General features: G+C 42.7%; 1 protein-coding gene across 8 annotated transcripts in view; it reads right to left on the bottom strand.

Annotated features, from left to right (window-relative positions):
- The window catches only part of UNC13B (unc-13 homolog B), a 208,244-nt gene that overhangs the window by 169,345 nt on the left and 15,437 nt on the right, over positions 1-23,462 (bottom strand). For all 8 annotated transcript variants that reach the window (XM_072922639.1, XM_072922637.1, XM_072922638.1 and 5 more), the window contains exons 2-5: positions 11,428-11,457; positions 7,409-7,508; positions 3,433-3,550; positions 2,381-2,504 (exon numbers count right to left, since the gene is read on the bottom strand). In XM_072922639.1, the coding sequence (XP_072778740.1) occupies positions 2,381-2,504; positions 3,433-3,550; positions 7,409-7,508; positions 11,428-11,457 (372 nt within the window). The remainder of the gene's footprint in view (positions 1-2,380; positions 2,505-3,432; positions 3,551-7,408; positions 7,509-11,427; positions 11,458-23,462) is intronic.

Below are 23,462 nucleotides of genomic sequence, written 5' to 3'. Positions count from 1 at the left end.
GCTGTATATGAGCCCACACATCATTCTGGTTCTCATGCATCTACAATAGCCAGGAGATCTTCACCTGGGAAACAAAACATGACACACAATGTTCCTAAGTGTCACTCCAAACCTGCCGATGTTAAAATCTTGCAATCTTGCCTCTATGGCCCAGCTGATGACTTAAGAACTTCCATATCATTGATCCACTTACTTCCCTGTGTAGGGATAAAGCAGCAGCTCCAGCTCATATGCCAAAAAAATGCAGGGCATTAGCATGTAGGACACTAAGAATCCATGTTGCTGCCATCCAGCCAAAGGGAAACTGACCTGCCAGACCACTGGGAGAGATACAGAGGCAGCGCTTGAGCTCCATGTACCCCTCCAAGTCTCACAGTACCTGGGAAAGGAGACAGAGCCTACTCCATGCTGTGGAGCCCTTCTCTGTTCCAAAGGTGATGGCAGGAGACAGTCATGTTGTGAGGGGAAGCACCACTGGAGTAGGGGACATGGGTAGATGCCACTTTCTAGGGGAGTATGACACACCCTTAGTGCCTCCTGCTTTTCAACATGCTTCTGACCTTGCCATGGCACACCAGACTGAAAATGGAGATCAAAGCAAAAACTGCAGCACTCTTCTAGGGAAGAGCAGCCTTTGGAGAGCTAACTAATGCATCCATTTTTTCCTGGACATTATGAAACCCTGGACCGGCAGACAACTTTTCACATCCTAGAACAAAAATCAATCAACACAGCAGTGTGGAATCCCTTTTATTTCAGTATTTGGCGTGTTAAGCAAAGAAATAAGTAGTGAGAAACCACATTATTACCTGAAATGCTTTGATTTTAAAAATTCAGATATTCTAACATATGTACATAGAGTCTGTTTTCTTATACTTGAAAAAAATACTTCCAAATGCAATGTCCATAATATGAATAGCAGAACTTCATTTTCTTTTCAAGCAGTGACAATTTACAAGCAAGTGTACCAGAATGAATTCAGATGAGAAGGCAGTGACGACAAGCCTTGCCTTCAGCTCTGTGGGCTTGTTCTGTCCCTCCCAGAAGTCTCAACTTCTTCTACCAAAGAACCAAGACTTTTGGCAGATAAAACAGGCTTTTCCCTCATCTTGCATAAAAAGTAACTTAGCAACAAACTTCCCATGGACAGTAGCAGTGGAACACGATATTTCCATGGGGAAGATGCATGGCTCCTGACCAGCATCAGACAGCTGAGGTGTCAGGTATCTCTTCCCCTTTCAACGCTAGACTGTAGTTAAAGAGCAGTCCCATTTCATCTACAGAACACTGTACTCTCCCAGAAGTACAACCATCTAGGGGACTGTACACTCACCACAGTGCACTCACAGCACAAAACACAATTTGTATTGACTGTCTGCCTGTGGAACCAAGCCTCCATCATCCCCTGCACCAGGAAGCAGAGTATGAGACCCTCAGATGTCCTAACTTCTTCCCATAACAGATGGATAATCCTGACAGGTGCTGACCAAACACCAGTGCCTGCACAGAAGCCCTACCCCTGCTCAGAGCAGGATACAAACTGCTCACACTGACTAGGGTATTGCAGCAAAAAGGACACAAGAGGCAGAGGGAGAAGGATGAGCCTTGCAATGACAAAACACTTTGAAACACCTCAATGATCAGTGCATGAAAAAAAAAAATAGCACTAACCCCAAAAACATAATCTCAATTCTTGCTTCCAAGCATCAGCCAAGAGCTGCAAAGAGAAGCTATGCAAGGCTTGGATGCATTCTGGCTAAGGCTTTAATTTGGGGTTTATTTGGTTTCGGGTTTGTTTTTGTTTGCTTAAGTAAAATAAAATTTTTAAATTACACACAACTTGAGATCAGTTTGCTCCAATTAGCTACTTTTCCATATTTTGTATTTTTCAACCATAAGTAATTGGCAGAAAGGCAGTACTTACAACATTAAGTAATTTATATACTCTCCTAATGATAATGTTCAGGAGCACTAAGCATTAATGTTTCACTAACTGAACTGCATATGTCTAAGAGGGCTATGTGCACTCACCAGAGAACAGCTCTAACAACACACTTGACCTCTAGAGCCAAATTTGTCAAGATTCAAAGAAGCAAATGCTCCTGCTCAGGAAGAAAATGTGTGACTACACAATCCTGAAACACTATTAGAAGAAAAAACTGCTGCAAGCCTAAATATTCCAGCAGTCAGGGACTTTCAAATAGTTCACACTTACTCATATCTTGTTAGAAGTAAAACAAAAAATGAATACCAGCCACATGACCCCCACTAAACTATACTGACTAAACTGAGAATAAACACAACTTGATCATAAGACTTCAGTTGTTCCCACTTTCTCTCCACTGTCAGCACACTGGAAAAGTTATGGAAATGCACTCACCAAAAGGTAATTCAAACCTTGTGTCCAGCAAAATTTTATGAGGAGTTGGGTTTTTGGTTCCGCAGATTTCATCATGTTTCATTACAACTTCTGCCTCCAGTGTAGACCATTCCCCAGGACCTTCCTGTGAATCAAAGGCCTTAAGTGAATGAACGTTCAAGTCTGAAGAACTTTATGCACCAACTCTCACACATTTGTTAAAACAGTCCAAAAAGAGCTTAACAGCATTATCAACCTGATTTTAACATCAAATTATATCCATTCAGCATGCACTACCTTTTTCTTCCAATCTGGATTTCCTCCAAACCTCAAAGGCATCTACCAGAGCAAGCAGAAAAAGAAGTGCTGCCTTCTCAGAGGAACTGCAAAGGCAGGACTGAGAAGCATCTGAACAAAAGAGGAATTGAGCACCAGCCAGACCTCATGGCCACACTGCAGGGCATCCCCACTCTTTTCCTTTTATAGAAAATATAATGTACCTCTCCCTGCTCAAATCCAATAATCTTCTACATAAATACCCCAAAATTTGAGTTTAAAATGCTTAGCTACAACAACTGCCAAATTCAGTAGTTAGGGCACTTACAGACAATGGCACATCCAACTTCCTACTTTTGTCCATATCTATTAGCACAAGGTTCACCTAACACTACAACCAGAAGCCCTAAGAAGATACTGCAGATGTGCTCTGGGCCTAACTTGTCTGGACAAGACAGAGGTCTTTAGCAGTAAGTCATAGGAATCTGACCATCAGACTAAGCAGTCAGTTCTTAAGACCTCAGACACTTGTCTGTGTTCCTTAACAGATCAGGCCCTAGTTCTTGAGTCCACACGAGTGAAATGAGACCAAAGAGCCCTATGTGACTCAGTAGTAATCCCACTACAAAATCAAAACTAATGTGATGAGACAGCCCTCTCTGCTGTTACTCAGCCTTCCTGACTTTGCAAGTGGAAGTTTGCTGAGGAGCTCAGTCTAGGCTGCACCAGGCCATATTTGTAATGCATTAATTAATGCATCAACACTGGAGCAAATGAAGGTTCTCTGTCAGCTTAACCTCATCAGATTGGTGAATGGCCTTCAGAGCAATCCACACGGTCCCAACCAGAGTGTCCCATATCAGTCCTTTGTTCCATACTTCCACAATTAGGCCCAGGTCCAGCCGACTGATCTCACTGCAAGAAAAGTAAAGGTAGCACAGATGAGAAAAAAGCAGAATACAATCTAATTTTGTTTAATGTTCAGTATTATCACCATGCTTATACCAGTGAACTATTTCCACAAAGCTGTATCAAGCCACAGAGAGCTCCTGGAAGTGTGTGGCTGAGGCAGCTCATACTCACAGGGAACACCAGTTTCTAGTAACTCACAGTTTAATACTAATTACACAAAGAGTGCAAAGTAAAATTCTGAACTATGTCATGCATGAACTACCAGTAGGGAACTCATCTCTGCAGGCATGTACATGGGAGAAGGAAGTGTACCTTGGACCAAAACCTAGAGGTGAGCTGTTCTTTGTCATCAGGCACCCCATTTTTAACAAAATTAGTGTCTCCCTTGGCAGCACAGCAACACAAGTGTTCTCTGGCAGGTGCAAACATGCCAATACTTACCCGAGTGGAGGTACTCCTAGCCAAAAGTAACAATCCCACATCCAGCATAGCTGCATCAGCAACACTAATACCTATTTCTCAGGGCTATGTGGCACCACTTCTGCTCCAGCACCAGCTACCTCCACACAGCCACTGAGTGACAAGTTCTTCGAAATACTTATCTGAAAGTTTTCACAAACATCTTTTCTCTCATTAACAAAAGGATGCATCTCAAATTTGCTTCTTCCAAATGTTTTATAGCATTTATGCATCACTTCTGCACACTAGATTGTAACATGCCTACTTCAGAGCCTAACACATACAGAGCAGACACTGGTAAAAGCAATAAAGTAGAGAAGAATCCTGAGCTGCCTGTTGGTATCACAGCTGTCTCACACTTATCATGAAGAAAGGCTATAACCTGAAATTTTTCGAGCTCAGGGCTTCCCTTTATTGCTGCAAATGTTAATCTCCAAAAATAGACATCTTGGACAGTCAGTGCTGCTGCCCTCTGCCCAAATATATTCATGTTACAGCTATCAAGGAAATTCAAAAGCATGTTACTGTCTTATTTCTGTAGACTGCCTTATGGCCAAAATAAGAAAAAACTGGTGCAAATCCAAGCATGCACTTGAACTTTGTCTCCCTCTTGCAACTGAAAGAGAACATCATTTCTACAAGGTTCAAGACAAGCCCTATAGTTACAGTAAAGCATATAAATGTCTATTTTGAATCCAAGTACTTCTGTTCTTGTTTGAGACACAGGAATTGAGGTTAGGAGTGTAAAGTGCTTGAGTGGCTCAGTCTGCAACAGTTCAAAATCAAGCTGTTACACAGCCTCCTGTGAGTTTACTGCTAGCATTTTGTAATCGAGTCTCCAGCATTCTCTGTTCTGTTAGGGTTACTCAGTATGGCCAACAGCTGTACCAGCACTGCTCTGCCCTCACCCTGCTTGATATTCATCTGATTGAAGGCTGATGATGACTGGTTGACTGCTGACTGGAACAGTGTGAATCCAGAAATGGAAGAGAAGGAAGAAATAATCTAATTTCAGTCATAGTGTAAAACCACATACTTTGTTTCAAAATACACTGCCAGAGCAGGACACTGGTCATGATACACCCAATGGGCTCTTCTACAGATCTCCAAAGGACAGGTCACCAGGTAAGAATAATAAATAAAGAGAATTTCTGTACCGTAACTTTGACTGTCTTTGTGTCTCCCTTTCTCCACCTTCTGGTTAGATGCAGAACAGCTTCTAAGAACAAAAGAGCTGAGGCCGAAATTTAGTGTCCGTCCTTTTCCACACACATGCAGGATTAAATAAAGGCATTTCTCACAAATTCAACAACAATTTTATCACTGATGTTCTAAACATCAGTGGGCACCTTCATTCAAGGTGTTTCCTGCAAATATGCAGCAAATACACAGTTCTTTTAAAGCTCCTTCAAAATTTGAAGATGTTCCCAAGGAATACATTAAAGTGCTTAACTGATCTGGTAAATAGTCAAATCTCAAACAATCCCAGAGCCCCAAATTCTTCAGTGCTTTGTCTCACAAGGAGTTTAGCAGCAGAACCAACAAACACATACAGGAAGCATTTTTTTTTTTTTTTTTTTGCTTGTGGTCTGTTCTTCTACTATGCCTTATGAAAAAGATAAACACAGCACAGACAGTAAAAGCACCCTTCCCTTGGGAAAAAACCGCTTTGCTCAAAATCCTTTTCCAACTCCAGAACGAAAAAGAGCAAACTAGAGAACAGCAGTATTGGAATACCAGCACTGTTTCCCCCAGGACAACTTAATGTACACAGGATCATGCAAAACACATTCGCTCCCACATGTAATATTTCTGCTATAAGGAAACACCAGAACTACTGTAGAGCTGTCCTGGCTAAAGCTAGGACAATAATGGCAAGGTAGTTCAGCTAATATTCTCCTTCCATATTCCCTAGCAACTAATTATGGAGCGTCTCATTGACTTTACAGCATGCTAGCTAAGCTCTCAACTGATACCAGAGTGCAGCTCCAGGAGCTGCTCAAAGGGAGGAAGGAGGAGCAGCCAGAGGAGCCTTCATCCAACACATTCAAGTGCTTTCTTAAATCACCACTGAGAAGTCTCTTTTGTAGCTGTCTGTGTTTAAAGCTAGCTCCTGCCCACAGGATGAGCATAAATCACAGGCAGAAAGACTTAGTAGTTTGAGTATGAGCATGTGACTTGGAGGGTAGGTTCAATTCCTTGTCCCAGCCTTACTCAGTCCCGAGATGTTTTACATCAGTGATAGCCATGGCCTCTGTCTGACCAGGAGCTGCAGAGCTGACCAGATGCTGGTGCTCAGGAGAGTCTGCATTTCACAAGATGCCAAAGGACATCTTGTGCAGGACTCTCCATGCAGGAGCACACACCTCTTGTGCTGCTCCAAAAGCAGAGTACCACCAAACAAGGGAGGTGGAAGCACAGCTATGACGAGCATACTGTACTGACCCAGGTGACCTCCTTAACCTGAGGCAACAACCTCCTACTTTCAGCTGAGGAGAAACAAACTGATGCTGGATTAGGAAACATATTCACAAAATTCCATGGGGTGGCGTCTCTTACCACAGACACTATGTAAACACCTCAAACCCATTCAGAAACAGCAGCACTAGCTTTGACCCCACAAGATGAATACAACATCATTTCTACCTGCATTTAGTAAATTTAGTTCAATTTGCCTTACCAAGCTATAGAGCAGAAGCAGATGCAGTACAATCAATAAATCATTCACCCACCAGAAAAAGAACCCCAGCATTCTAAGAGATAATGGGAAATCCTTGGCTATATGTCACTTCTATGGGAACCAAAGCAAATCACAAGTGCCAGAAGCCCCAGGAAAGCTGGAATGAACTGGCTCTGTTGCTCATGGAGCAGCTCCCAACTGAGGTAACCAAGATCACTTTGTAGAGGCCCTGAGTGCACTAATAACAGCCTTTAAGTGCCCTGGCCAGCATCCCCAGCCATGGACACCCACACCCTCTTCCCACACTCAGGAGCTCCATTTAAACTCAGCTATGGGCCTTTAGTCCTTGCCTAAGCTATGTTGTAGGGGTGTGTGTGTGTCTCAGCTTACAGGCACAGCTGTGCACATACTGACCAAGGACAATCCACACCCAACCCAAAGAGTAGCTTCCCAGTTCAATCTCAGACTTGGCCTCTCACTACAGACCTGACTGGTAATTTGCCAGTCCACAGCACCTGCCAAGACAATCTCCCAACACACATCCTTCCCCACAGGCCAATGAGTACAACAGGAAAGAAAATTATTTAGGTTGTCCCCAGGCTTGTGCATTTTACCTATCCAAACATTTTGATTCCTACACACACTTAGCAGCTCTGCATGAACGCCATGGCTGCAGAAGGACTCAATCATGAGCACCTCATGCTGCACACAACCATACTTACAACATAAAATCCTGTTCCCAGCAGGGCTGGTCACCTCGCACAGCCACCGTTGTGCTCTTCACATTTTGCACTTTCAGGGTCACGTACGTGTTGAATTTATCTGGGGAATGAGAGACAAAATGTTACCTCCATCATCATACTCTTTCATCACATCACGTGCAACACTGCAACGTTTTCAGTTCATACAGTGCCTCCCTCCAGAGAGACCTCAGATGAAAAGCCTCTATGGGAAGATATTACTGGGTTTAAAGAAGCCAAATGTTCAAGATGTTTTCCACCTGCATTAAATTTTCAATCACAGCTTTTTTAGAAATCCAAGCACAAATGAACAGAAACATCGTAATGTTCACTTGCAGTAAGACAGGGACAAAGAGTGTAAAATCCTAAAGAACATAGACACTTAGGATGAATGCTGCTCCTGAAATGCAGACAAGAGGAAGAAGAGACAGTCTGAAGGCACAGGCCCCATCATAAACACCAAACAGTGTGAAAAACAAACTTGCAAAACACACACACACAAGAGACTGGGTTGGTCATATCATCTCTTCCCTTCTGACCCAATTGCTCTCCTAGTCCCAGTTCAGTTTTTCACACATGAGTCTACAAAGAGCTTTACAGGCCAGTCAGGGGTAGAAGAAAAATATAAATGTATTGGTAAATGTGCTGAAATGGGCCTGACCTAGAAAAACCACATCACACTCACATCTAGACAAGACAGCCTCTGTTTAGATGTTTTGCTTTTTATTTTAAATCTGACAAAAAATCCTGGAAGAACTTTTTTCCTAATTTCTGCTATCAATTTGCTAATAAAACCAAAAGCAGCAAAGCACAGACACATTCAAAGTCTGAATACCATGCAAGAAGGAACAAACTCTGTTTTAAGGGGAGTTATCACCTCAGGCCTATCAGTTTCAAACAGCCTAGAACAGGACATGCTAAATACACAGAAAACAGTGTATGCATTTTAATACTTCAGTGTTCTGCTGCATCTATTCACAGTGTTTAATCTCAAGTCAATTTTAATACTGTCAAAATTTCACATGGAAAACAAAGACGTAAGTAACAGCCAAGATGGCTTTACAAAGGGGAAATCATAGCTGATAAATTTGATGACCTTCTACAGCTACAGAACTGGTGGATGGGCCAGAGTAACTGATATTGTCTGCCTGGACTTGTGCAAAGCATTTGACATTTCTCTGCCCAACATCCTTGCCTTTAAATCCGAGAGCTATGGATTTGATGGATGAAGCACTCTGTGGATAAAGAACTGGTTGGCTGGCCATACCCAAAGACTTGTGGTCAGAAATTTATTGTCCACCTGGTGACCAGTGACAAGTGGTGTCCCTCAGGTGTCAGAACTGGTGCTGATATTGTTCATTATCTTTGTCAGTGACAGGAACAGTGGGATCAGGGACACCCTCAGCAAGTTCACCCATGACACCAAGCTGTGTGGTGCAGTCATGCTCTGGAGGGAAGGGATGACATTCAGAGGGATCTGGACAGGCTAGAGAGGTGGGACCGTGCAAACCTCTTGAAGCTGGTTGATGAGTAACTCAACATAACCCAGCAGTGTGTGCTCACAGCCCAGAAAGCCAAATGTATCCTGGGATGCAACCAAAGGAGTGTGAGCAGTGGGTCAAGGAAGACAATTCATCCCCTCTACTCTTGTGACATCCCATTAGGATTACTGCATACAGTCTGGCCTCTCCAACATAAGAAGGACACACAAGTGCAAAGGAGGAGACAAAGTCAGTAAGACGAGTGGAGCACCTCCCCTAAGAAGACAGGCTCAGGAAGCTGGGGATGCTCAGCCTGGCAAAAAGAAGGCTGTGTAGAGATCTCACAGAAATCTTCCAATATCTGAAGGGGCCTACAGAGAACCCAAAAAGGGACTCTTCATCAGGGACCATAGTGATAGGACAAGGAATAATAGGTACAATTTGAAAGAGGGGAAATTTAGTTAGATATTAGGAAGAAATTCTTTACTGTGACGGCGTTTAGACACTGATTCAGGTTATCCAAGGAAGTTCTGGATGCCCAATCCTAGTAGTGTTTGAGGCCAAGTAGGATAAGGCACTAGGCAACCTGGTCTAGTGGGAGGTGTCCCTTCCCATAGCATGGAACTAGATGGTTATTCTTTAGATCCCTTGCAAATTCTTAACATTCTATGACTGTATGATTGTACAATTTTAATGCATCATAGCTGTGGGTTAATATAGCACACCTCAGCATCTAGCATCCAATATCCTAACATGAAGGGAAGAAACAGAAATTACATGATCCAGAAGCTCAGGAAGGAGTCAGAGTCACTGAACTGTGATTCCTACATGTCCAATTGTTCATTACTACATTATCCCTCCCCGTCTATTTTACTCCTGTGTCCCATTCTGGGACACTGAGCTTGTCAGTGAAACCACACACCTTGGCTGAGTTAAACCTAGTCTAGAGGACAAATCTTTTGCATTTGTGGGCAAGTCTCTTGATTAGGGAAAAGATTAAGTACACATTGTCTTCCTTCCAGTCTGGGCACTCAGTTTTCCTTCCCTGGAAATTAAAGACTGGTGCACAGACAGACCTTCATCTGCCATGAATATGGATGAGTCCTGGAAAGTCTTCTGCCATAATCTGAGGATGGCTATATCCAAAGAATTAAGCTAAACAATTAAGTTATGAATACAGCTGGGTAACTGTTTCAGATCTAAACACCTGAAAAGGTATTGTTGTATTGTTTTTTTTATATTTCTGTAACAGTTCTGTAATGGTTTGCCCCTTCACCCGCCACTTTCTCCCAATGGTCCCACCCCAAGTTTTCCCGCCATTCCCTCAATGTCCATCTCCCTGTCAATGGTTGCTCACTTCCTCCTCCCCTCCCTGGTACCTCGTCCGTCACTCGGCTCCCCATCCCATTCTTCCAACCCTGGGCATCGAGGGACTGGATGAGGGCCCGGGGTCCCTCCTTTAACTTTCCCCCATTGGTCTTTGTATCTGACTACGCTTTCACCCTCCACTCCCCAGATCCCCGCATTGGTCAATGTGCGTTCCTTTCCTTGTTACCACCCGGTATTTAAGATGTTGCGAAAGCCTCGAGGGCACTTTTGGCTGTTGGACACTTTGTAATTTGGAGCTCCCCGGAGCCTGGATTAAACCTGAAACTGTTTCCCCAGCCTTCAGTCAACTCTCTGATTACCTCCCCGGACACCACCTCTCCCCCACACAAGGCGGACAGTGTGACTTTCTGCCTCAGCCGCTCCCGAATCTCCTGGAGATACAGGGCAGTGACCCCCGCAGCTCACCGTGCCTCTGCCGGGCAGGGGAAGCCAGGGGGCTTCAGATTAGCACGGCGGCAAGGTGCTATGCCAGAAGTTTTTATTTATAGGAATTTTATGAAAGTGCTTATTCTTTTGTAAACTGTACATCAAATTTCAATTGATAAATCTATTTGCTTGCTAAGGGATTCCTTGCTAGTTTCTGAACCACAGTGAAAAGTTACCCAACCTGTAAATTCTGGGTGTGACCAGCTGTTTCTGTTTCATTTTGCAGACATAAAACCTAGTGGATGGGATTTTAATTCCAAGCACAGCCATTACAGACTGCCACATAAGAGAATGATTCACTTCTCCAGTTCCATCCAGCAACATCAGTCAGGATTGAGAAGGCACTAAATCCACAGATGCACTCACCAGTTCAGCTTAGTGGACACTTTCAGACCCTGTTTTGAACAGGGAAAGAGGCAGGATGAGATGAAAGGGTGGGTGGACGGGGAAGGACAACAGTTAAGAAACACATTTCCTCATTCATCACCTGTTCAAGTCAGGTTGAGCAGATAGAAGTTTCTTACCACTGTGACACCAGGTCATAAGCCTCAAGTTTTCTACTAACTCAAACTGCCTGGTTTCTCAAGGTAGTTTAGGTCACTCCTAGGGAGAACATGAAGGAGCTGAGATAGGTGGAGCAGAACGAACAGCAGTGAGAGAGCTGGAGTCCCCATTGCTGCAAACAAGCAGAAGAGCATGACTTACCTGGTGGTCCATGGAGTTTAGCTTTTTTTACTGTAAAGAGAAAAAAGGAAAAGAACAAAATAAGAGATTGTCAGTGATTTTGTCCTGCCACATTTGCCTTCGAGTTAAAGTATCACAGTGCATCATATTAACTGGACAACATCCCCTGCACAGTCCTGATAGCTAGAAATTCACACTCAGTTAAACAGATTTGGAGACAAAAACTCCGTTGTACCCCATGGCAGCTCTCTAAAGTAATGCATTTTAAAAAACAATCACAGGCTTAATGTTTGGAAAGCAATGTGATATGACTAATGCAAAGCAATCTCAACTTCACCCCTTTGCAACCAGAAGTTACTGCTGCTTAGCAAGATGTCATTTCATACCACCTCACTTAGAAAGTTACAGACATTCTAGAAGAAATAAACAGTTATTTATAAACAAAGAAATTCTCCAAACACTGTACAGCAGAGCACAAATTGAAAATAATCAAGCCTGAATAGCACCTCTGTAAGTAGGTCTATACTATGACATTGTCAATTAAATTAAATAAGCCAAACAAACAGCAGTGTAAACTCAAATGTCATTTTTACAAGCTCCACTCTGTTAATTTTATTCCAGGACAGTATTTATATATAAAAATAGAATTGTTAAAACAGTATTTGCTCTTATCTCACCAGATGGAGAAGGCCCATGTCTACCTAGGGGAGGTTTTGTTTACATTTCCCTTTTGCAAGGATATCTCATATCCTCACTAGAATTGCTAAGTGTAAGCACTAAGAGAAGACATCTCGAGGCTCCAGGTAGTTGTCCCAATGGAAAACTACCACCAAGAAGAAGAAAACATACTTAACAAGCTAGGATGCAAGATATACCAGACAACAAAAATATTTAAAAGCTGATGTAGCAAAATTTCTTCCAGAAAACAGAGCTGCCGATACTTATTAGAGGCTCCCAGTGTCCAATTTTCAATATTAAAGTTCTAGAAAGAAACATCAAAAAATATTTTTTTAAAAATGCCCTGACACTGAAACAGAGATTTTTAGAGTTCACTTGAGCTAACAAAATTAATTAAGCATTTAAATTTCAGCTTGTAGAATTATGTGTTGAATTTTAACCTTTTACTTAAAAAACCTCTGCCATGGTACAAAGGGTGTAAGAAAATGCAAATTTCTGAACCTTCTTACCTAAAGAACAATACCAAGCAATGCAAAGAACCCAGATAAAGAAGCCCCTCTGTCTCCAAGCTTATCAAAACTGATAGATAAGCACCAAAGGACTAAAAGCGCATGTGCAAAGGAGAAAAGTTCAAAAGTTCAATCATGAGGAAGACCAGGATCTTCAGCCTCAGGACCACCAAAAGACCCCCATGCGACCACCACAGCAAACCACGTGTGCCCAGAAGGGCGTGGACCTATTCAGCATGAGAGGCGAGGGCAGGCGGGGCCAGGGGTTCAATATGCACAGAGAAGTGTAATGTACTGCATATGGAACACCTTTGGGAATAAAGGTTTGGGTCAGACTAAAGCTCATGGCACAAGTCTTGGAGAGCGATCTCACTTGTGTCGGCGCTGACAATACATACCCACTTCAGAACTACCCCAGGTTGTGGAGTCTATTTATTTATTCCACGTATTGCTTCAACACCGTTACACTCAGAGTTGCAACAAAGTGTGATAATAGTCTATTGAGATTGCTGTTTGAGAAATTCTCCTTTGCGAGTATTTACAGTCCAGGTAGATGCCCACATGAAAGAAATGCTGCACCAGTTACATTGGGAACTGTTACTGTTAAGAGGGCTGCTGCTTTCACCTAGACTGACAAGATCCACAAGCCTTCAGGTCCAAAAGAAATTGGTTCATTTTCTCCCAGATTCAGGGCCTGATGCACTCCTGATGCTGAACTTAATGGTGCAAGCAAAACATACAGTAGTGTGGGTCACTGTTCTTGACTGAAGATACAGATGTCTTTAAATCTTCAAATCAGTCGGTTTAACCACTGAGAAATATGTAAGAGAATATACACACTTTCTAGGTTCCTTTGCATGGCGCACAAAAGCAGACATTTCATTAAATACTGCCCTGAAGTGGGCAGGCACCAGCTAATCTCTGAACCTCACTGCTCCCCTCCTTTGCAAGAGGCAGCAGACAAAGAAAGAAGTGTATGTGCCTGGGGAAAAAAAGCACAAGCAGGCAGTGGGCACACAGGAAGCTTCCCCCGGCCTCTCCCTGTTTGTCACAAGATCCACTACTGTTAGCAGGGGAAGCAGAGACAACCCCAGTGTAGAGATTCGGTATTATTTGCTAAAAAAGCAGCTGGAGTGGGCCAGTGGTTCCTAAACACAGAGAGACACAGCCTCTGCAGCAGCAATGTGCAAACTAAGAGACAGATGCCATTTGTACATTGCAGACACAGCCTCTAAATATTCAGAGGTTCCTTTGACAAAAGGCAGTAAACCCTGCACTGCCTCAGCGGCTGAGAGGGGTGCCTGTTTAGGGCTTCAGCAAGAGCAGTCCCACAGATATTCTGGGGAAGCAGCCAAACTAAACAAAGATCACAAGCCTGCTACAGACCCACATGGCAAAAACTGTACCCTTAGCAACTCCCAGGAATAAGCACAGTGCCTCCAGACAAAGTGCATATAATAAATTACACCTTTAGCTGCAGAAATAGAACTTATAGCTAAGAGCTGAATCACAAACCTGGGAGTCTTATCTCACCAGTAATTATTTTGCTCTATCTGCAAGCCTACACACCATGTCCAAAAAGTTCCCATGAAAGACTTGGACTGTTGTGGTGCATTTGGGGGGACCCCCGGGGTGTCGCCGGGGGGCCCCCCAATCTGTGAGTTCGCTGGTAGCAGCAGGCAGGCAAGGAGACTCCACACGACTTCTGAGGGTGCTCATTAGATGAGGGTTTATTGGGGTTCTACCCCCGGGAAGAAGCATGGTTTCTGAGGGAGGGAAGGGGGAGGGAGGGGGAGAGAGGGGCTGAGAGAGCACCGGCCAAGAGAGCGGAGTAAGAGAGAGCCTGGTCACACCGGCACACTTAACAGGGAGATTCAAAATGGGCACGGAATAAGATCTGGGCCAATGGGATTACAGACAGAGGATACTTCAGGGGAGGATTACAGGCTTGGAATAAACCATACATTTTCAAAGGGTGAGACAGAGCACACCATTTAACTAAAATGTAACACCACATTGGATGTGTTTTTATTTTGTTAGCCCCAAGAGAAAGCACTTCCTAGGGGTGTGCAGAAAGTATTGCAAAAGTGCAGCTCCCAGAACATCTCCCAGGACTGCCTGGGAGACTGCAGCATTCCCCATATAAGAGTTTGAGTTTCTAGGAGTTTGGAGTTGGAATGGGCTGCTAGGTACTGCTAAGGCCCAGCCTGTTTGTCAGCCCAGGGAATCTGCAGATGCGTTGCACTAAACACCATGCACCATGCCATGAAGGACCAGAGCTTTCCAAAGGAACACTACTAAGAAAACTTTTGTACCCGCACCTGCTCCCTCTTGTTATATCTCCTCTATGCCAAGCTCTTAGGAAGGACTCAAAGTTGAGTTCTGAAGCTCTACAGAAACCTGATGCGTTAGTTAGTCAGTGTTACAGCAAAGGTTGAAAAATCATTGCTACATGATGCAGCATGAAAGTATTTTGAAATCAAGCCATGTGTAACAGTGTATTTTTATAATATAAAATCTCATTTTTATAATATAAAACTTGTACTACAAAATGAAATTATTCTCTAGAGCACCCAGCAACACCACGTTTTACAGGTACAGTTGCTCTGCATTGCCACAAAGCAAAAACCTAAACACAATCTAAGTTAATGGTCTAGAGCAGGTATTTTCTGACTTGCTCCCAGTTATCCCACAGTACTCCTGCCCCCTGGGGAAGAAGCATTTTTAAACCAGCTGGAGATGCCATATTCTGTTCAGTTTCAAATGGCATCTCTCAGCAAACTGAGCAGCAGACAAAATCCATCCATTCAGATGCAAACATCGAAATGTGCCGATCCTATGCCACTGGACAGGATGAGCAGGAAACCAGGGAGGGAATGAAAATTATAGAAAATTAGAAAGGAAGGCAAAACCTAGTGCTTTGCACTGCCATGTGCAAGCACTTCATGGAAGAGATGCACAGTGATGCACGTAGTCTTCCTGCACACAAAGATTCATTTAATCTCCAAAAAAGACTTGAGCATATCAGAGATACAGCTATTCTACAAAGTTATTAGAAAGCAGATAAAATTTGAGTAAATATTGAATTCATCCAGAGCTTTTTTCTTCCCTCAGCATCTCTCATAATTTTGGTGTTACTCTAATAGACGCAAAATAGAAATTAAGTCCTGCCTGCAACTTACAAAAAGAAAAAAAAAACATTTAAAATAAAATTAAAATAAAATAAAATAAAATAAAATATTTTTTTTAAAGCCACAGCAAGATTCCAGATGCTCTACAGCCAACACTTACAAAGGACCGGAGGGTCAGACAAACTCCTAAAGACTAGGAAAGCAAAACACAAGCCAGAAATTTTAAAAAAACTGTCCAGAATTACTGTGGAAGGATGAAAAAACAACAGGAGAGCATGCACCAGAGTATTCTTAAACTCAGTTAAATGGAGAAAGCCTTGCACATATTTTTCAGTCTGAATTGATTGGTTTTTTTGTGAGCAGGTGCTACATACACCAGTGAGATAATTAAAATTAAGCATGCCAAATTACTGCAAGGCTCAGAAAACACTGCTCAAACCTCCAAAGCAGGCACATGGTCATATTCAGTTAAAGGGAACCCGAGTGTTCTGAACACCTGCACATCCCAGATCACCTTTAACGCTTGCTTGCTAAGGAAAGGAATGCAACACAGGGAGTGCCTGAGCAGATGGCCAAAAGATTACATTCTAACTAAATCCAGCACATGATTTACCACCCGGTCACTCCCCACACTAGAACAAAACCTACATCCCTTCACAGGGGACAATAAAGTGCCATTGAGGGGCTGTGGGAGAAATTAGAAGAATGGAAGGGCACAGTTTTAATTACCACTTTTAAAAAGCAATGCAATGCTGAAAGCAGAGCATTCAAAATGCATTTTCCTGATCAGCTACTTGATAAATAGCTTCCTCCTCTCTGTGAAACACAAATGCAGCATTAATGTGTTTTAGAGAGCACTCTAATTTATACAGTAACTTTCCTCAGCTGAACAGCAGAATCGATACATATTTCCATTTCACTCTGCTTTTCTCACCTCTTCCAGGTGCTCAGACTTCAGTGTACACTGACATGCAGCATTAGGTGCAAAGGCTGCTTAAACAACATAAATAAGAGACCACAACAAGCTGCTGATACTACCTGAGACTAAGTCAACACACCAAATTCACACACACAAGCCCTCCAGCAGGCAACAGAAGGGAGGAGAAACCTTCTGTGCAGGACACAATGGTTAGGCAGTGCTCCAGCCTTTAACTTTCTATAACTCAGCCTTTGAAAACAATTTTGCTGCCTAAACCCTGCATCAACAGCTATATCCTATCACAGAGCCAGAAAATCAATGCCTCCTACCCTCTTCTTGGAAGTTACTGATAAAATCCACAACAGCCTGGCAAGTGGCTCAAGACTGGCAATTTTAACAAGGACTGCTCTGTCCCTGGAGATCCCACCCTGACACACAAGCACCTTTCACAGAATGGGTCAGGTTGGAAGGGAACACAGTGGGTCATCTGGGCCAACCTCCCTGCTCAAGCAGGGCCATTCTAGAGCACACAGAACAGGATTGTGTCCAGAGGGTTCTTGAATACCTCCAAGGAGGGAAACTCCACAATCTCTTTCCCTGCCCTAGAAATCAAAACATGCACAGCCTTTGCACACTCTCATCTTCCACCTGAGAGTGAGGAAACCTTTTATTTTCCACTACTCAAACCCAAAAAGTGTTCCAGCCTGGAGGAAGCAGAGGCCAGAAAGTGACCTCAACCTGTGACTTTAACTTGGTCACTGTTTTGTTTCCTACTATCCCTATAAAAGCCCAGCAGCATCATTTATGTCATTGACAGCAACTGCAAGTGCCATAGCAGAACACCAATACTGACTGTGCCATGAAATTCTTCACCTCCCTTCATAATTCCAAAGAAAGGAAAAGCAAGGATGAAACAGCAGTTTGGTGGTTTTCCAAGTATGCTACAAAGATTCAATGTGACAAAGCCACCTTGATATTCCCAGCCCGAGACAGATGTAAAAAGAAAGGCTCCTCTGCATTCTCATATATTTAGAGTTAAATTATGTTCAGAAGGAAGAGATTTCCCTGAACTAGCTCAGAGGAAGGATAATTGCACAGGAGGCCCTGGGGAACCACCAGCACTCAGTAGCACCTCAACAGCTTCTGCTGTAACTGCAGAGCCCAGAGCAGAATCTCCAACCTCTCCTAGCAGAGTCCTACAGAGCTGGGGTGGTTACTGCAGAAAGGCACCTGCAGCCTCAGGGGCCACTAGGAGACACAGGACCTAAGTCACATTCATTACTTTATACTTTGTTTTTCTGCCAGGCAAAACAACCCACTGGTTTACATATAAACATTGTTCCACTCAAGCAGGGAAGAGAGTACTTTATGCCCCAGTATTCTCTTTGAGAATGACGTGATGGAAACACAGTGGGTACCTTCATGGACCAACAGTCCTAAAAGCTGAGACTGAGTTCACAGTACACTGGGGATAACGTTCTGTTATTGCTTAATGTGAAAGGAGGGCTGGGCTGATCACAGAACTGCTCTGCTGCCAGAAGGAAGAGCCACTGCGAAATGCCACTCTGCTTGGTAACTGGCAGAGAGCAGGAAAATAGCACAGATTTTCAACAGTGTTCAAAGAACTAAGGTTGCATCTAAGGACAGAATTTTTCTGACTTAGTACTTGAAACACTCCATCAAAAATCTACTACCTCTTTGATTGAGACAACTGTGGGGGAACCCAGATAGCCAAGTTTACCTCAACTGAACCGAGGGATCAATCTGCTTTAATGAGTAGACCAGAATAAACGGTATAGATGTCATATACAATCATTAATTTTTAATAGTTTGTAGAAATAAAAAAAAAAAAAAAAGCCCAACATACCACAAAGCACTTACATATCGCATTTTCTAATCATGTGGCAAAGAGCTTTCTTCAATTTGACCACTTTGAATGCCCACAGGACAGACTGATTTGCCCTTCCCAAGGCCTTGAAAACCACATCAAACAAAGGGAAGGATACAGTCCCTTCAGCAACCAGCCATTATTCACATTACTCAAGGGTTCTTCTCAGGAAGGGGGTAGGCAAAAGAGTCTTTAATCTGTAGTCTGTGATAGCAAATTGATCTACCCAAGAGATATCTGTATTGCCAGATGTCTTGAAAATGAATTAGAATACTTCCTAATTCGCATGAATTAGCATTTTCCTGCTCAGATGATCTGCAAATTCATTACCCTGTCCAGAGGTACACAAAGCTACTAAGTTTATTTGATTTATCATACAATTTCCAACAAACAGCTTTCTACCAGCCACTCCACCCTTCCTGCCCACTGGACAGTGACTGATAGCAGCTAGGACATGTGACTGTTTGCAGAGCTTTCCAAATCTCTGTGCTAGAGGGGACACATTCTCTGTATTTCCATTCAAGGTCCAGCACCATTTAACACATGATTTCCAGGAAACCACTATGTAATATACACATCCCAGTGACTCCCCCACACTGCCAAACCTCACTAGATGCTTCCCTGTTCCTCTGTAAATTCTCTGGTCAGTTAAGAGCGAGGCCTTGCATGCGCACAAGAGTCACAATCTGCAGGAAGAGAGCACCCCACTTGCTCCCTCCATAGTCCAGACACTCCACAACTTGGGGCTCACAGCTAACTCCCAAGGGGGATACTGCTGCATGTTTCTGGTTACTATACTTGACCCAACATTTGTTTCTCCCTAGATTTTTCACTTGTATAGGATGAACACTGGTGATCAAAGTATTGAAACCTAAGCAGAAAATGCATAGCATTTATATGTAAAAGCTATACATTACAGTCTTGTCTAAACCCCTATTACTGCCATAGCCCATGAACATGAGAGCAACATAGCACAGTGATGGGATATCTGGACTATTCCCTAGTATTTCATGCACATGAATTTGGGAGAGCTTGCAGGACAACATGATGGCAAATCTACACAAACCTGAGGAAACCCACAATTAATACACTGTGCTGATCCAATCAGAAAATGAAAGATACATGCAACTATTTTGCTCAACTATCCAGTCTGATCCCCTCAGTGAAGCAGGTCATTTCATACCTCCTGTAAATATTGGCATTTTTCAACTCAGTTTTTGCATAAAACTTTGTAAATGTGTACAGCACAGCCCAGCTTGCATCATAGCTTCACAGTATTCAAATTCTTTCATCCCTACCAAAACTACTACATACTGTGAACTGAACAAATTTTAAAACTGCATAGGAAACCCTATCTGTCATTTGCACATATTCCCCACATTCTCACAGTATACCTGGAGGAGCAGATAAACTCTGCAAATCCTTTGGCAAGAGCTGTTCAGCTGTGGGGGTTATTTTATAATAAAAGTCAATCTTCATCAGCAAAAGAAGCCTTCTTTTAAAAGTTCTACTTCTCTTAAAGACATTTCATGCAACAGAAGGGGTGACAATTTACTTTCTATTCTGGTTTAATACACTAGGCAGCTAATGCAAGTAGACTTCTAAACACTTTCAATGACAAAATAGATTTAGACAGTTAAGAGACACATTTGGGTTTTGGTTACAGGTTAATCTGTTACCAGATCTGATTTGACATACTGACTTAACATCACACAGGTTTTCAACTTCCTGAACTGAAGGGTTTCATACATATTCTTGTTTGTTGCATACCTCAAGAACTCACTTGCCTGAAATACTCCTTGAACTATTTCACCAACAGAAATGCACAGGTGAAGAAAACACTACTGAAATTTAAAAAAAAAACAAACAAACAAAAAAAACAACAAATAATGCTGCAAAGATATGGGGATTGTAGTTGTGGACAGTTCTGGACAGAAAGATGAAACATATCTCAAACACAAACTGAATTCTACTAGGGAACTACAGAACAGGCAAAATGGAACTCAAACTATGCATGCAACACAAGTCGCACTGTGACAGGGGACTAGACTCAAAAGAAAAACTAAGGAGGTCTGCAACTGATTCCTTCCTTGACACAGATATGAGACTGCTCTCCCAAATTCTTACACCAGCATTTCTCAGGAAAGTAGTATCAGGATGCAAGGTCAGGCTGTTGTTTGTTGGTTTGAAAACAATATTTGAAGTAGAGCAACTAGGACAGGGTTCACGGAGAAGAACGGAGGCAGGAGATGCACAAAATAACAGGTCCTAAAACCCAGAAGTACCCTCATCTCTGAACTTTTAATTTAATATGTTGATTTTACTAAAAAGCTAGCACAGAACAGGATCTACACTGCCAAAATATATACACCATGACCATTCAGCACTGCAGAAGAAATCCAGCATTTTAAAATGTGCAGATTATTTTATCCAAAAAAGCCTCAAGAGATCGTAACAATAAAATGCTTAAAACATAGATTAACTATTTGGTAAACCACAGCTCAAATCTTTATTACATTAAACATTAGCACTTAGTGGAACTTCTGCTTTGCAGTAGAAGCTGCAAGAAGTTTACTTACAGTTGATCCCAGAAAAAGCTTCCTGAAAGCCAGCAGGAAGCATTCAATTGATTTCAGATAAAGAGCAGCGGAAATAAGCTGGACATTATTGTTTTTTCTGTCCAGAAGGGGGGGAAAAAAAAAGAAAATAAGTGTATTCATGAACCATACAGCCAAGAAAGCTAGAATCAGATGCTGGAAGCAGTAGAAAAGTTAGGAACAGGTCTTGAACTTTAACCTCCTGAAACAGATCTGCACTGACAGTGAATCCAGAGTGTCAATAGCCCATCAAATATTTTCCAATTTTTACATTAAATATACTTGGAACCAGAAAAAGTGCAGGAGCGTCTACGTCCAGGCAGCTTATGTAGTGAAATGCTGAGCAGGAGAGAGAACAGGTGGAAGTTGAGGAGTGGAATTCCCAACACCAGAATACTCTTCTAGAAATTCCCATCACTGCAGATGCTCTTCCAGGCTCTGAGTGTATCTAACTCCTTTTCTCCTGCTGGCATGGTCCCCCAGGTCAGCTGGTAGGCAGGTAGTCTCAGGACACTTCTCCAGCCAGCACAAAACAGACAAACCCCCTGAGTTCAAGTCATCTTTCAGGTGATTACAACAATGATCAAGAATCATAAGGCATCTTCTCTCTGCTTTGGGACTTGCTGAAATGACAGCCTACCAGTGCCCAGACAAAAACCTTTCCCCTACACAATGCATCTCATTATTGTCTTAACAGCTGTGCACAAAATGTTTGCTCCAGCTCTCCAGGGCTCCACAGCCAGTGCTGGCATACAAGGTGCCTCCAGCCTGCACACTGCTCTGCAGAGAGCCCTTTACCTCATTACTCACCTTTTCAACTTATCTAGCAACAATCACAATCCCAGTGCAAACTGACAAGTTAATTCTAGCATGGCAAGAATCAGTGTCCTCAGATGCTTATTTAGAATTGTGCTTTGCTCCTTTGTAAACTTCCCAGAGACATGTTAATATGTACCTGAAATTCTACTTTGCTCCTAGCTGTCACCTCAAGAGCCACTTGCCTGAGCCAAAGGCCCAAGCTATGAGACACAGTGGATGATTCAAAATACCTTCAGATGGTTTTCTTCACTGAGAAAAGACTCTGAAGCATCAGTCATATTTCTCCACAAAGAACCACAACCAAGTAACAAGAATATTTACAAGCAAGGTGCCACAGAGACCTTTTGCTGTCTCACAGATGTTTGCCTTCTGGTTACTGCATCTCCCCCTACCAGCACCATGACAATGCCAGTCATCAATTTGTAATTCATTGCCCCCAAAACATCAGTTGCTTCAGTAAGTCTGACAATCCCACTGTTCAGATTAGATGCTAGAGCTGCCAAAAACCACCTTGAATCAATGACATCTTGCACTTGGGTCCCAAACCAGATGTCTTCTGCCCTGCAGACCAAGGGGCTCCTTCTACACCTTCAGCAGATGTTTGTACTAAGAGAAACCATGGGAGTGAGGGCTGCAGAACAAGACCATTAGCCTGTATCTCATCCATACAAACACCTAGACAATTCCAGAAAAGAGCATGACATGATGATACACCAGTACCTACTCAACAAATTAATATGCCCCTAGACTTAGGACCAGAGATGACATTTTTGAAAGTAGTTTCATACAGCCTGTTCTACCACCAGACCTCCTCCATCACCAACATAATCAATGCTTAAGGGTGCCAGCAATTACAGGTGAATTCCACTTTGTTATTTCTTCAAAAGCAAGGGGAAATACATGCTTGAGACAGCTTATTTCACAGTTCAGCTTTTTTGCCAAACATATTTGTTGTCACTTGACAGCAGTATTGCGTGTTTTAAAGTAGACAACACAAGCAAACCTATATCTCTCTGTGTCAAGAAGAAAGGGACTATCAAAGATGCAAGACACTTTGCTACCTGTTTGACACAGCAAACAGAGTGGCTTTTTTAAAACTGAAGAGCTTCTTCCCCAACCACAATACATAAAAGAAAATCCTTCAAATTTTGTGGGGCTCTAGGCAGAGAGCTAAGTACCTTATTACTACCACCACCAGTCCTCAAGGGCAAATACATACACCTCAGCTGATTGAGTAATCCCTCCTGGTTTTGACATGACCTAGCACAGACAGGTGAGCATCACCTCCAACTGATTGGTCTAGATCAGTAATATTTTTCTTTAGAAGTGGGAAAACAAACACAGACTGAAGTTTTGTTATAACATGCTTAAAAGATTCTACTTTTTGTCCAAAGTTTGCTCTCCAAGGGGCTGGGGAAGCAGAGCGTGGGATGGAGAAATGGATTTGATACTATTTGTGTAACAGAACACCTTGCAAACAAAAAGGAAACTGAGGACTTAGCCAACTTCCCTGAT

Source organism: Taeniopygia guttata, chromosome Z (genome assembly GCF_048771995.1).
Source record: "Taeniopygia guttata chromosome Z, bTaeGut7.mat, whole genome shotgun sequence".
NCBI lineage: Eukaryota > Metazoa > Chordata > Aves > Passeriformes > Estrildidae > Taeniopygia > Taeniopygia guttata.
Note: the sequence above shows the minus strand (reverse complement) of the source record. Positions and strands in the feature narration are given on the sequence as shown.